The sequence below is a fragment of the Misgurnus anguillicaudatus genome, chromosome 22 (assembly GCF_027580225.2).
Source record: "Misgurnus anguillicaudatus chromosome 22, ASM2758022v2, whole genome shotgun sequence".
Lineage (NCBI taxonomy): Eukaryota > Metazoa > Chordata > Actinopteri > Cypriniformes > Cobitidae > Misgurnus > Misgurnus anguillicaudatus.
The window spans coordinates 40,813,383-40,826,712 of record NC_073358.2 but is presented as its reverse complement, the minus strand read 5'-3'; the positions used below and the strand labels follow the sequence as shown (position 1 = coordinate 40,826,712).

Sequence of the window (13,330 nt, the reverse complement as noted above, 5' to 3'; positions counted from 1 at the left end):
ACTGTCTCTAAAAATTGCAATGACATGACCAAACAGAAAACAATAAAAAGAGGACCCAACTGATTTTGGTGGGTTTTGGTGGAGCAAAGGAGAAATGTCTCTGGGGAGTCACTATGTTGCAGTTAATCTTTAGTCTTGTGTTATTTTAACTTTCTTTGACTACATTAAAATATTCTGCATGTGTCTGATGTTGGAATAATACAGTGCTGTTTGTTCCAGATCATGTGCGGTTAGTGTTTAGTTATTTGCTGTTTTTAGGTTTTTATTTGATAAGAGTCAATAACAGGGAAGTTTCTCTGTGTTCACTTATTTTTCTGCTTTTATAGCTATAATCCTTCATGGTAAATAACACACATGGATGATCAATCACAGTGTAATTTATTGTTGTCTTATATTTGACATACTGTATGTTATTTTGTACATCTGCAGTACAGTACCTGACCCAAAATACTATGAGAGCATGCTTGTTAATACAGTAACTTTAACATACAGTAACAGAAATATAGTATAAATATTAAATGCATTTCATATATTTAAAAACTCAGTATAATGTGCAGGATTTTCTTGACATTCATAATCAGAATCACCAAGTACACACATGTACTACGTATGCACACGTTGTGGTTTTAGAAACGCAGAATACATACACATTATACATCGGTTCCATATGATTGAAACATGTTAACTCCACTTTATGTAAAGGAAACCTAACTAATTCAAGTGAACCCAACAAGACGTAAAGTGAAAGTGACAAGCTTTATCAAGTAGGCTATGCAATGGATACTTGAAATGTGACCTCTGCATTTAAACCATCATGTCATGAACACACACACACACACACACACACACACACACACACACACACACACACACACACACACACACACACACACACACACACACACACACACACACAAAAACCTCCACCAGTGGGAAGCTATCCCGGAGAGTAATTAGGGTAAGGTGCCTTGCTCAAGGGCCGTGAGACTCGATCTGAGAACTGTTGGGTTACAAGCCCAATGCTCTAACTACTAGGCTACAACTGCCACCTGTTTACATTTTTAAACACTTTGACTGAATCATTAATGGCTAACTGCTATTTACTATAGCAACAAAACTAAACTAGATATAACTTACATTTCAAACAACGCTCAATATGAGTAATATCTGATAAGAGCACTACCATTTTCAGTATAATGCCATCAGATTAAGGCACTGATATTTCTGAAATAATGCCTTCTGATTAAAGCAATATACATTACACTATGATAGACTTTGATGAGTCTGATCTCAGCCTAAACAAATGCTCTTGTCGTCACCACAATGGTAACTTTAAAAAAACACAGCGTAAAGATTTCAAAATACTCATCTAAAAAAAATCTCATAGCAATTCATACGTATTAATTCGTACAACCACATTCTTCCAATTTTGTTCGATTTGTCCCTGGGATGTTGGGGTTAGCAGCAGTGTCAGGGGTGGGGTTTCGTTATTGTTTTTTATGATAATCGTATGTTTTTGTACGATTTACATCGTACGAAATAATCTGAATTAGCCAACTCATAAAATATATACATATTCTTGTGAGATCAGGCTGAAATACTTACAGAGCAAACAAAAGGAGGTAGCACACCGGACGAGAAGCGCCGCGTTTTCGCCATGAATCTACAAACAGAACACATTATTTTCTATAAATGTACGCACACCTGCAGCGTCTGACAGTGGCTGTCCGCTGTGACTCTGGACACTGCTTAAATACCTGCCACGCCACAGAGCCCCACTCACATAGTTTAATATTAAATAACAACATATTTGTCCCAAATCATTAACAATTAACATAGGCCAACACATATTTTCCATCTTGAAGTAGACTCTCTCTGACTAAGCTTGCGCTATTTAATGTGCATGTCCAATGACAGGTGAGTTGTACTACACGCAACGCTTCTTGTCTGGTGTGCAACCCTCTTATTAAACATTAAGAAGTCTCCTCCTGTTTTCATCTTGATTAGAAATGCATAACATAACACTTTACTTTGACATTTACTCTCACTATTCAGTTTTATGCAATGCGTATGCTGGGAACTGGAAATTCCAACCCAGTTTTAGCAATCCTAGTGAAAAATCCAGCTAATACCAGCATAAACTGGTGAGCCAGATGGTCTAGCTGTGTTTTGGTCACCTTTTAAGATGGTCTAGCTGGACTTAGATGGTCAGGCTAGAAGACCAGCTGACCCACCAGCTTGACCAGCATTGCCAAGCTTGGAGGACCAGCTTAAACCAGCTGCTGGTTTTAGCTGGATTTTTCAGTAGGGAATACTGTTTTAATACAACAAAAGTTATTCACATAATCTCAACTAGAATTAATAACAATTATTAAACAATTAAACATTAAATAAAAAACATTAATTAATAAACAATAAAATAAATTTAGTGTGTTTGAGCCACTTGATTGGAACATTAAATAAGCCAAAGAATGGACAACTTGCACAACTTCTGCGTTATTTTCAAAGCGGCTCAGTCATTTTTGGAAAACAGCGTTCAGTGTATCTAAACGCAGAGATCACTGTACATTATTTTTAGTGAGTAGTCAGTCAGTTAAATAACACTTCATAAAAACTTGTGTGTGTTTGTAAGGTCCCTGCGCTCTCTCACGCATAAAAACCTTGTAAGTACGTCTGTAGTTGTTTAATTTAAACAGTGCTGATACCCTTTAGTCTTTGTCAGCCTGATTTGTGTTTGGTGGGCAAATGACTGCAAAGTGTGAGGAGAAACAATGAAAAGCTATCATTTACCAGCCATTGCTTTTTCAGATCTGCATTAAAGCTGATGTACCTACTGATGTTAAGGATAATTCTTCTTATGTTGCTGATAATGTGTGTACTTAAAAACGTATTTTAAGTTTAGGGTTCATGGGCAGCAAAGGTCCATTGTATATAAATACAACAGTGACCTAATGAGCTGTAACATTTAAAGTCAGAACTACGTCACAAGGCTATGTGCAAGGAGTCCATTAGCTATTTCACGTCAGTTTAAGGTACCAGGGTGTACTATTGAGGTACCAATATGCACCTTTTAGGTAAAAAAGTGTACTTTTTGAAAAGATACTGCAAAAAAAAGTATTAACTAATTTGAATTAAATATGTAAATTTAAAAATAAAGTGGAAGTTTACAGTTGGTCATGATTAGTGTATGCTGTACGTTTAACTGTAAATAACTACGACATATAACATTAATATATAGATATGTGTTTACATAATTATGCATGACATCGATATTGCACTATTGCATAGAGTATTACACTTAAAGCAGCTGTTCTAGTATTTAACACTTTAAAGGTACTGTAGAATAATGCACTTTATAGCAGTAGCAGCTGTAGTGAGTGTGATTATAATAAATGTACAAGATGCCCTGTGAAAAGAAACTTTTCATGTCTGTGTGTTTTTTTTGGACAAGGATCTGTAGCATCTGTCTGAGGGCTAAAAGGTTGTGGCATTGGCTGAGGGGTCTGAGGTTACCTGCCAGATTCCTCACTCTGAAGATGTACAAGTCCTGGAGGTTGGGCAGGGGCGTACCAATTATCCTTTCAGCTGTCTTTACAGTTACTGTAGTTGACTCCTTATGAACCAAACCAGACCGTAAAACGTACACAGCATGAATTGAATAACAGCTGAGTAAATCTGTACAGCTCCTGTGGCAGATTGATCTTCCTCAGTTAGCGAAGGAAGTAAAACCTTTGCTGTGCTGAGTCTATGTGGGTTTCCCACTTTAGGTGCTGTGAGATGTTAGTGCCCAAACACCTGAATAACTCCAGAGCTGCTACAGTGATGTTGAAAATGATGAGGGGAAGGAGTGATGCAGGTTCCTACTGAAGTCCACGGTCATCTCCACAGTTTTGAGCGTATACAGCTAAAGGTTGTTTTGACTTCTCCAGGCAGCCAGATGTTCAACTTCTCTTCTGTATGCATCACTGTCCTGACTGATGTCGATGACTGTGGTGTCAACAGCAAACTTCAAAAGCTTGACAGAGGTTTTTTTTTTTAAATGCAGTCGTTGTTATATAGAGAGAAAAGAAGTTTAAAAGCACACAGCCTTAAGGAGCACCAGTGTTGATGGTAAAGGTGCTGTCTGTGAACTTTGCCAGCTTCATTAGCTGCTGTCTGTTTGTCAGGAAGTTTGTAATCCACAGACAGGTGGAGGTGGGTACAGAGAGATGGGTAAGTTTAGTCAGAAAGATATCTGGTATTATTGTACTGAAGGCCAAGCTAAAACCCACAAACAGGATTCAAGCATAGGCCATTGGTCTTTCAAAGTGTTAAAATTTAATAGCACTACACTCAAAGTGCTCTATTTATTTGTTTTTTTTACTTGTATAAAGAAGCTTTTAAAATTATTTTGTGTCAAAAATTCTTTGGATGAGTTTGAGCTCATTATCGGACACTAATTATATTAACTGTCATATTTGTTCTCTCTCCTCAGGTATCATAGAGGGTTTTAGGATCTTCATTGCTGACTCATGAAAATCACACACTGACAAGTAATTCTCATTGAGTTCTAAGAGCTTGTTTTTTACAGTTTCTATCTCTATGTTCTTCTCCTCCATCTGTCTGCTCATCTCGTCCATCTGTCTGTTCTTCTCCTCCATCTCTATGTTCTTCTCCTCCATCTGTCTGTTAAACTCCTCCTGCATCTTTAACTTTGAGTCTAAAAAGTTTTTCTGAAGTTCAGGTAGGATGATCTTTCTGATTTTTCTCTCTGTCTGTCTGATAATCTTTATCACCTGTCTGTATCTCTCCTCCATCTCACTCTTCTCCTTCTCTCTTTGATCTTTCAGTATGTCAATCTTTTTCTCCAACTCTGATCTCTTCTCCACCTCTTTTTGTAACTCTCTCTTTAGTTCCTTCTTTTTCTCTTCATCTTTTTCTTCTCTCATCTGTCTCTCTAGTTCACTTGTTCGCCCATCAAGTTGTTTAATATCTCCTTTATGTTCCTCGATCGTTCCCTCTATTTTTCTAAGGGACATCTGCATGTCATTTCTGATGTCTCTCGCCTCCCTCTCTTTTCTCTCCTCTCTGTCTCTTATGATCTTTCTCTCCAGTGCTCTGATCTGAGACTCAATGTCCAGGTAGATCTCACTGCTGTAAAATCTCTTTGTGTTTCCTTTAACCATCTTCTCAATCTTCTCTAGCAGCTCTGAGATCTGTGAATCATCTCCACTCTGATGAATGTTGACACAGTGAAACCTGTTTCCACATTTCTCTATAAGTCTCTGGACCTCCTGATTCCCTGACTGGACAAAATCCTCAATGTTCTTCTTTTGTTCTTCATCAGTAACAGTGAAAAGGATCATGGTGTTCCTCCAACACCTCTCCCCCCAAATCTCCTCCATTTTCTCCAGCATTGCTCTCTCTACTCCAGTAGATTGTTGTACTGGTATGATCAGGAGGAAGGCGTGAGGTCCTGGAGCAGACAGATGGACACAGAGTTTCACATCCTTTCTCACCTCCTCCAGAGAGAGACCAGAGCAAAACCAGTCAGGAGTTTCCACCACAGTCACCTGCTTCCCATTCACCTCCCCCTGTCTGCTCTCACTCTGCTGGATCTCTGTTGATGTATCAGTCTGGATCTTCTCCTCTCTGTTCAGGATGATGTTTACTGCTGCACTCTTCTCAGATCCAGCACTCCCCAGCAGAACCAACCTGAGCTCTGATCCAGAAACCAACACTGAAGCTGTTTTTGCACTCACTAGAAAACCGAGAAGATTAACAAACTAATCAATTAAAAGCTATTTAATGGCAACATGTCTCTATGGTTAGTATGCTCCAAACTAATAATTTTCACTAATAAAGCTCTATTGTATTGTTTCATAATGAACTCACTCATTGGAGGTTCCAAGTCCATGCTCTTTGTTCTTCTTACTGGTGTTGTTGAAACTGATGTTTCTATATCAGTAAAAAATAAAAAAGTCATTTTTCAGATATTCATTTTTGAAAGCATATGAACCTTTCTACACAATATTCCACATGTATTGTTATATTGTTTAAATAAAATAAAAAAATCTAAAATTTTACAGTTCATTCATGGTAACAGTCAGTGTTGGGGAAAGTTACTTTTAAAAGTAATGCATTACATGATGAAGTTCCTCCCAAAAAAAGTAACTAATTGCATTACTTAGTTACTTTTCATGGAAAGTAATGCTTACGTTACTTTTAGTTACTTTTGCGTTACTTTTTCTTGGCTAAAGCTTGATCTCTTTCAGGCCTTGCAGGTGTTTTTTATGACTGAAAAGTTCTGCCTTCGGAAATTGCATATTTCATCACAAAAATGTTTAGCTCTGGCCTGCCATCTCAGTTTCTGACTCAAACTGTTTCCACACAGGCACAGAGAGTGCTTACATTTAGTTTAATTCAGTACATATTTTTTAATCAAATTAATTAAACTAAAAAAGTAACTTGAGTTACTTTTTTGGAAAAGTAACTCAAATATTAATGTGTACATTTAAAAAGTAATGCGTTACTTTACTCGTTACTTCAGAAAAGTAATATTATTACGTAACTCAAGTTACTTGTAATGCGTTACCCCCAACACTGGTAACAGTACAGTAATGTCTGACCGTGGTTAATTGTTACTCAATCAGAGATTTCTTACCAGAACTCTTCAGTAGTTTGTTCTCCTCCAGCAGTAGTTGTAGTTGGCTTTTATTTTCCTGTAGTTCATTTCTTAGTGTCTCCAGTTGATGTTTACTGGTTTCCAGTTCTTTGACTGTGTTCTCCAGCAGTCTCTCTTTCTCACTCATCAGTTTGTTCATATTGACCATTTGTGTCTCTTTCTCCTTAAGCTGACTCTGTGTCTTCTCAAGTTCTTTGATTGTTTGCAGCAGTTTATCATCCATGTCTTTAAGATGTCTGTCCTTTTCCTCTAACGCCATGTCCTTCATTTGAAGTTTCTGTTTGCTCTCTAGGAGAATATTGTCTTTCTCCTGTATGAGATTGTTTCTTTCTTTGAGAAGTCTTTTCAAGTCTTCAGTATTCCTGTATTTTTCTAACTCTAAGATAAATAAATAAACAATTCTGCTTAACAAAATCGACATTTTTACTTTTATTAAGTTGTTCTTTCCAAAGCAAATTTGTCATCACAAAAACTGAGTGTTGTGGATAGATTCTTTAGTTCATTGCTAATGGTGTATTGCTAGGGTATGAATGATTGTTAAGGCTGTTAAGTGGCTTCTAGGCTGTTTTGGAAAGTTGCCTACTTGTCCAGGTCAAAGCTTGTATTCCTGTCTGTATGATATTCTGGTCTCTGGATATAGTTTAGTTCCCTTTATCAATTTCAAAACTTTGAAACTCCACCCTCTCTACAGTGAATGGAGTGCAGCACATATTTTGGAGCATCTCTGTCATAAGTGCGCAGTGTCTGAGGGTGAGTTGCACCAACAAGCATTAAAATAAGCAGAGTTTAGAGTTAATCTAGGGGTTTGTTTATCCCAGTTTAATTTTAATATGACTTTTGTTGCACCACTTAAATTTAAACACAGATTAACAAATCTTAGATTAAAATGTTAACATGTAAAACCTTTATCTTCCATTAATTTTGATGAATTTGCCGGTGTAATTTAACAGCAAAAAATGTAGCCATTATCATTCAAAAAGTATATAAACAGTTAAATGCAGGCAAAGAAAATTTAATTTTGTATTATAAATCTCTACCTACATACATTTGTAATCTAAAGGGCTGATTTAAAATAAAAAATCGGACTATCTATTAAAGTGCATCTATTTCATTGCTAAAAAACAATGTTATTGTGTATTTGAAATAATACAATGTGTTTGCGTGGTTAATGGTTTAAAACACATTATTTTCCACATACCGTACATTTTTATAGCTCCAGATATCCCTGTTTTCCCTGAAACGCACAAATTTTGTACAAAACTTCCCTGATTGGTCAGCTAATCTGTATGTTGTGATCATGGGCGGACTGGGACAAAAATATTGTCCCTGGCATTTTGGACCAGAACGGCCCCTCATTTGATAACGCCCACATTTTCTGTCTTTTTGATCTTGAATGTGTATACCAACCATGACATAAAACAAGGTTAAACCTGTGACTTTGACTCTCTGTTCTGTTTGTCATATCTGAGCGTTAAGATCTCTCACTAAGTTTTAGAAATCATTATTGAGAACAAATTAATTTACTGAAAGCTACCAACAGCCAAAAAGTCTAACCAAAGGTGTGGAAGGACTTTTTTAACATGCAAAGGAAACAGGTCTATTTATGGATACACTGTTTTTGATATACTGTCCAAAATCAAAGCTAATTTTGTCTAAACAAAACGGAACAAATGAAGCAGACTCACAAAATCTCTTAAACAAACATAAAAAACAAACGGTAGTAGCTTTAACCCTGGAGAACCCATGGGGTCAAATTTTGTTCAATAGAAGAAATGGGTTTTTGGATTCTCCTGGGTTCTCCAAGGGTTAATAAGATTTTGAAAACCGTATTAACACAATACCACTCTAATTTAGTCCACAATTTACACACATTCATACTTTATCTTATACTGTAAGCTATAAACATTTATTGTTTCTATTTGGTTGACTGACAGTCACTGCAGCAAGTGTTACAAGGCAAATAATCTAAATGTCACTTTTCAATTAAAACTGCAAAATTGACTTAAAGTTAAGGAGTTTGCGTCTTTGGATTTGCTAACTGTCTGTATTTTTTAATATAAGGATGCAATTTCTGTATTGCAGCTTTGAAAAAATATGCATTCATGAGTTAAGCACTATACAAACGCTCAAACTTAGTGAACAGAGACATCCGCCTTCTTTCATTTAATTGGTTGGAATTCTGCTTAGCTCCGTAATGTGATTGGCTGGAATTCACATTCGTCTTTACAAAAACCCGATTTCTTCATTTGACTGGTTAAAAATTTTACTCGGCCGTGTAATTCGATTGGTTGGGAGTCATTTACGACAGCTTCTGTGAACAAAAACTCCCGCCTTCTTTCATTTTGATTTTGACAATGTAACTACGTCAGTGAAGAAAATAGGCTATGGGCCGCAGAGCGTGTGTCAAGGGCCGGTGGTTACTCTGGTCCTGCCGGAGTAATACATAAAAAAGCACAAGAGTGAAAGAGGTTTGTGCTTGATGTCAATCGGGCTGCTGATCAACTGTCTAAATTCATGGGCCGGTCAGAAACAATAATATATAGATTAAAAAAGTGTCTGACTCGAGACGTTCAGCCCAAATAGCTACGCGGCCCACTGGGAAAATGCCCGCTATGCCAGATGGCCAATCCACCCATAGTTGTGATTGGTCTGAACACTCTTGCCTACAATCCATGTGTTTGTGGTAGTCCAAGAAAAGAGATTTACGTTGGAGATGATAATTCACAACATCGTTTACCTTACGGTTTGTATATCGTTAAGTAAGGAATAATTGACTACGGGCCATTGAATTATAAGAAAATAATGCACACCCAAGGTGCAATGCGGAACGACGCGAAGCGGAGTGTGCATTATTTTCAAATAATTCAAAGGACCGGCGTCAATTACTCCTTACCAGGGACGTGCACAGGGGGTTGCTCAGGTTGCCCGGGCAACTGCCCACATGCCCTTCTCGACTCAAGTTGCCCTTCCGAGGTGGAAAAAATAAATTTACTTTTACTTTTTAAAATAAACTTTCACTTCGTTACACTGTGCGGCGTTCCTTCGTTACTGTATTTTAATTAATTACGAAATGTGTATTTTATTTTTTAAATGCCGTCTCGTGTTTCTGAGGCATTCGCGAATTAATGACTCGTTTGAGTCGATTCCTTAGAAAGTTTTGCAAATAAATGAGTCTACTGAGTCGATTCTTTACAAAGCAAATGGGCCAAACGTTTTGAATTTGTTCGCGAATCAGTTTGAATGAATTGTTCAGATCGCTGCAAAAACTGAATCGTCCGATGCGGTTTTACTCGTAGCCTATGTAGATTGAAACACACAGAAAATGATGACGTGGATATGAATTTACTAATCTTTTAACTAAAAGCAAAACTCCACACATGTACCCACCATTATAATCGCGCGACCTGTTCGTCATCAGACACAAATGCGCGCAATCTCCAGAAACACTGTAGCACAGATTGAAGAAAATCCATTGATGATTGAAGTCTGATTCGCTGTATCCTGCACTGTATGATGTAAGTGATTCTCGCAACACACAAGTGAGATTACAACATAAGAAAACATGAGTTTTGTCTAAAATCTGTTTGTATCATGTAAGTGTAAACTGTCGAGACCATTTTAGGAGATTAATGCAAAACTCTTGTCAGTTTACTTATTATTTCAGCTATAAGCTACATTAACATTGAACCTAGAGTTAATTTGATAGAAATGCTTGTCTATTCTGTGTTTGTATTCTTTGATTTGTACTGTTTGTGTATGTTGCAGTTTTACACATACTGTATAAGTGCCCTTCATAAGTATTGGGAAAATACAGGCAAAATTCCTCTGTTTGCTGTGGAGTCAAGAAATGTCTAATCATTAAAAGATGAGACAAAAGTACAAAATCTGTCACATTATTTCTTTTAATCTGTTTTAACATGGACAATATTCAACTCAGTGGAGCAACACATTTGTATTTTAATCCTATCTAATGTGGGCATATTGAGACCATTGGCTCAGAAGTGTTGAAGTGATGAGCTGTGTCCTGATGCATTAATTATTCACACATGAAAAGCATTAAATGCGTAGGATCAGTTTGATTCACTTATGTGCATTTGGGTACAACACACATAAGTCAGCATTTAATGCTGTTGTTCTTTGTTGGTAAAGCATGTATGTGTTGAAACATAAACAAAGGTTAATAAAATGTGACATTCTGAACTTTTGACATACTGATATTCATCTGATCAATTTATGGTCTCCACAGCAAACAGAAAAATCTTGTCTTGTATGTATATCTGTATTTATTTTTTCATGAGTAACTAGTAACTTGCTACTTGAGTATTATTTTCATTGCATACTTTTTTACTTTCATTCAATTAAATTTTAAAATCTTTTACTAGTAATTATTTATTTAGTTACTTGTACTTTAAGTAAAGTTTTTGGCTACTCTTTCCACCTCTGTTAAAATCTTCATAAACCCAGGCGGAGTTTGCCACGTTTAGCCTAAATAATCAGACAGATAACAGTTAGCTGTCATAGCTTGCAGACAAGCAGCATAGGCTAATATTTATTAGGCATTAGGCAAACATGTTTGCTGATAGTTAGTTTCTCACATTTTGTTTTAGCAGGAAAAATTTATGATTGAAGTAATGCATCAAATTAATTATTTTATTCAAAAAGGGATAATTAAACCCATGATTTACTCACCCCTAAGCCGTCCGAGATGCATATGTCCATCATTTTTCAGATGAACACATTTTCAGTTATTAAATTTGGAGAAACCTATCAGTGACTTGATAGGATATTGATAGGGATATTGATGTAGGGATTTTCATGACTCAAGTCATGTTTTCTGTGTTATTATTAGTAGTAGTTAAGGAGATTGAGTGCTGTATTTCAGTGTTTTACTTATTTGAGTATATATATATATATATATATATATATATATATATATATATATATATATATATATATATATATATATATATATATATATATATATATATATATTTTTTTTTTAATAAAGACCCTGTTATTCTCAGTCGTTCATAGCCCGTGAGTTGTTTTTTTGGGGGGGGGTGCCCTTTTTTTTTTTAGGTCAGAGCAACTGCCCCTCAAAATTCCTGTGCACGTCCCTGCTCCTTACTTAACGATACACAAACCCTATAGGTGAACGATGGACCGGAGTCAATTATTCCTCTTATACCACGGTTACTAGGGGTGGCACGGTTCACAAAACCCTCGGTTCGGTTCGTATCACGGTTCTAGGGTCACGGTTCTTGTTGTTATTTTTAATTTTAATTTTTAACACTCCAGAAATGTATTATCTTATTAATGTATTAATTATCCATAATTTAGGATACAGTATTAAAAAAGTTCCTGAGGAAAGCCAGGTGAGATTTTGATACAGCAAGAGGGAAGACATTGATGATTTCAACATGCTTTTCATTTATTTGGCAAAAAAGAGAATGTGTATTGCCATCTACATGAACTCATGTGCCTTTTTAGCACACAAAGATAACTTGCATTTATCAAAATCCCAACTTCAGTGTAGCTCTAAGATTTATTACTGAGAGGCTGCTTTTTTACTGCAGAGAGTATATGTGAACGAGAGAGAAACATAACGTTTACACCTGTAATATTTAAATCCGTCTCTTTTGTCCACTTTTGACTACTTCTGTCCTGATTACTTTAAGGGGCAGTTTATGAAATAAGATCGCGCAACTTTCACGCGGTAGCAAAATGAAACTACGCGGAAATCAGCCGCTTTCGCTTTATCAATGAAATCTAAAAATAGCGCTGAATACGAAAAGACGTAAACCAGTGTTCATTACCTCAGATTAGATAAATGGGCGGAGAGAAGGCTGTCGTCGCGTGGGGCTGTTTTGAACACATTCAACCCATAGCCTGCAGTTCTATATATCTATATCATCATAGGTAACATGAAATAAAAAATGTTTCCACACACCAAACTTATACGACGCTGGGGCATCCTCCAACTCCGGGTAGACTTCCAATTCTCTCCCTCTTGACATTTCTACACGTAACATGACCGGCAGCACTCACTCTCCACACCAGTCACCTCTTCTTTCGCGCTATTCGCGAAAGGGAAACACGCTATCTGGGGTCACATACAGGGCATGAGGTTACATTGCGCATGCCATGAACCGTTGAACCGTACGGCACACACGCGCTCCGAACCGAGACAAGCGAACCGAACGGTTCGGATTTTTTTCATGAACCGTGCCACCCCTAACGGTTACCTATTTTTAAGACATTTGAAAAGCTAGGTGTGCGGTTATCAGAAATTAATGCATACCCACGGAACATTTCTCAGCCAATCAGAATACAGCATTCAACAGACCCGTGGTATAACATGTACTAATACACACTTACACACCATAGGAAATGCAAAATCGTGAATCAGATAATTGTTGATCTTTAAAACAATCTATTGCATTGACTAATGGAGCAGTGTGGCAGAATATATTGCAAGGTGCACATATAATGAACGACAAGTATCAGCGCATTTGGCTTGAAGTGACACCATATCTGTTCACTGCCCTTCAGTTTCTGAGGGGTTCTTGGGATTTCAGAGACACCAGCAGGTTTAAATACATGTTTGCTTCTTAACGGTGGCTTTTTATTGCTGCATTTTCCAAATATTTAAAAAAATATTTTAAA

General features: G+C 36.8%; 2 protein-coding genes across 4 annotated transcripts in view; both read right to left on the bottom strand.

Moving 5' to 3' along the window:
- LOC129439427 (uncharacterized) overlaps positions 1-13,330 on the bottom strand; it is a 148,020-nt gene that overhangs the window by 133,411 nt on the left and 1,279 nt on the right. The gene's annotated exons all lie outside the window — the stretch shown is intronic.
- On the bottom strand, positions 830-12,681 carry LOC141358762 (uncharacterized). The gene is made up of 4 exons (XM_073860332.1): positions 12,615-12,681; positions 6,644-7,042; positions 5,875-5,937; positions 830-5,740 (listed from the first exon to the last, which is right to left on the bottom strand). The coding sequence occupies exons 1-4, from the start codon at positions 12,679-12,681 to the stop codon at positions 4,452-4,454; spliced, it is 1,818 nt and encodes a 605-aa protein (XP_073716433.1). The 3' UTR covers positions 830-4,451.

Excerpts from the sequence above, each read along its gene's own strand:
- LOC141358762 (XM_073860332.1), bottom strand. The coding sequence starts at position 12,681 with ATGTCAAGAGGGAGAGAATTGGAAGTCTACCCGGAGTTGGAGGATGCC. Across the intron at positions 5,938-6,643 it reads CAAACTACTGAAGAGTTCTG|AAACATCAGTTTCAACAACA; the intron begins GTAAGAAATCTC and ends TTACTGATATAG. Across the intron at positions 5,741-5,874 it reads GGACTTGGAACCTCCAATGA|TGAGTGCAAAAACAGCTTCA; the intron begins GTGAGTTCATTA and ends TCGGTTTTCTAG.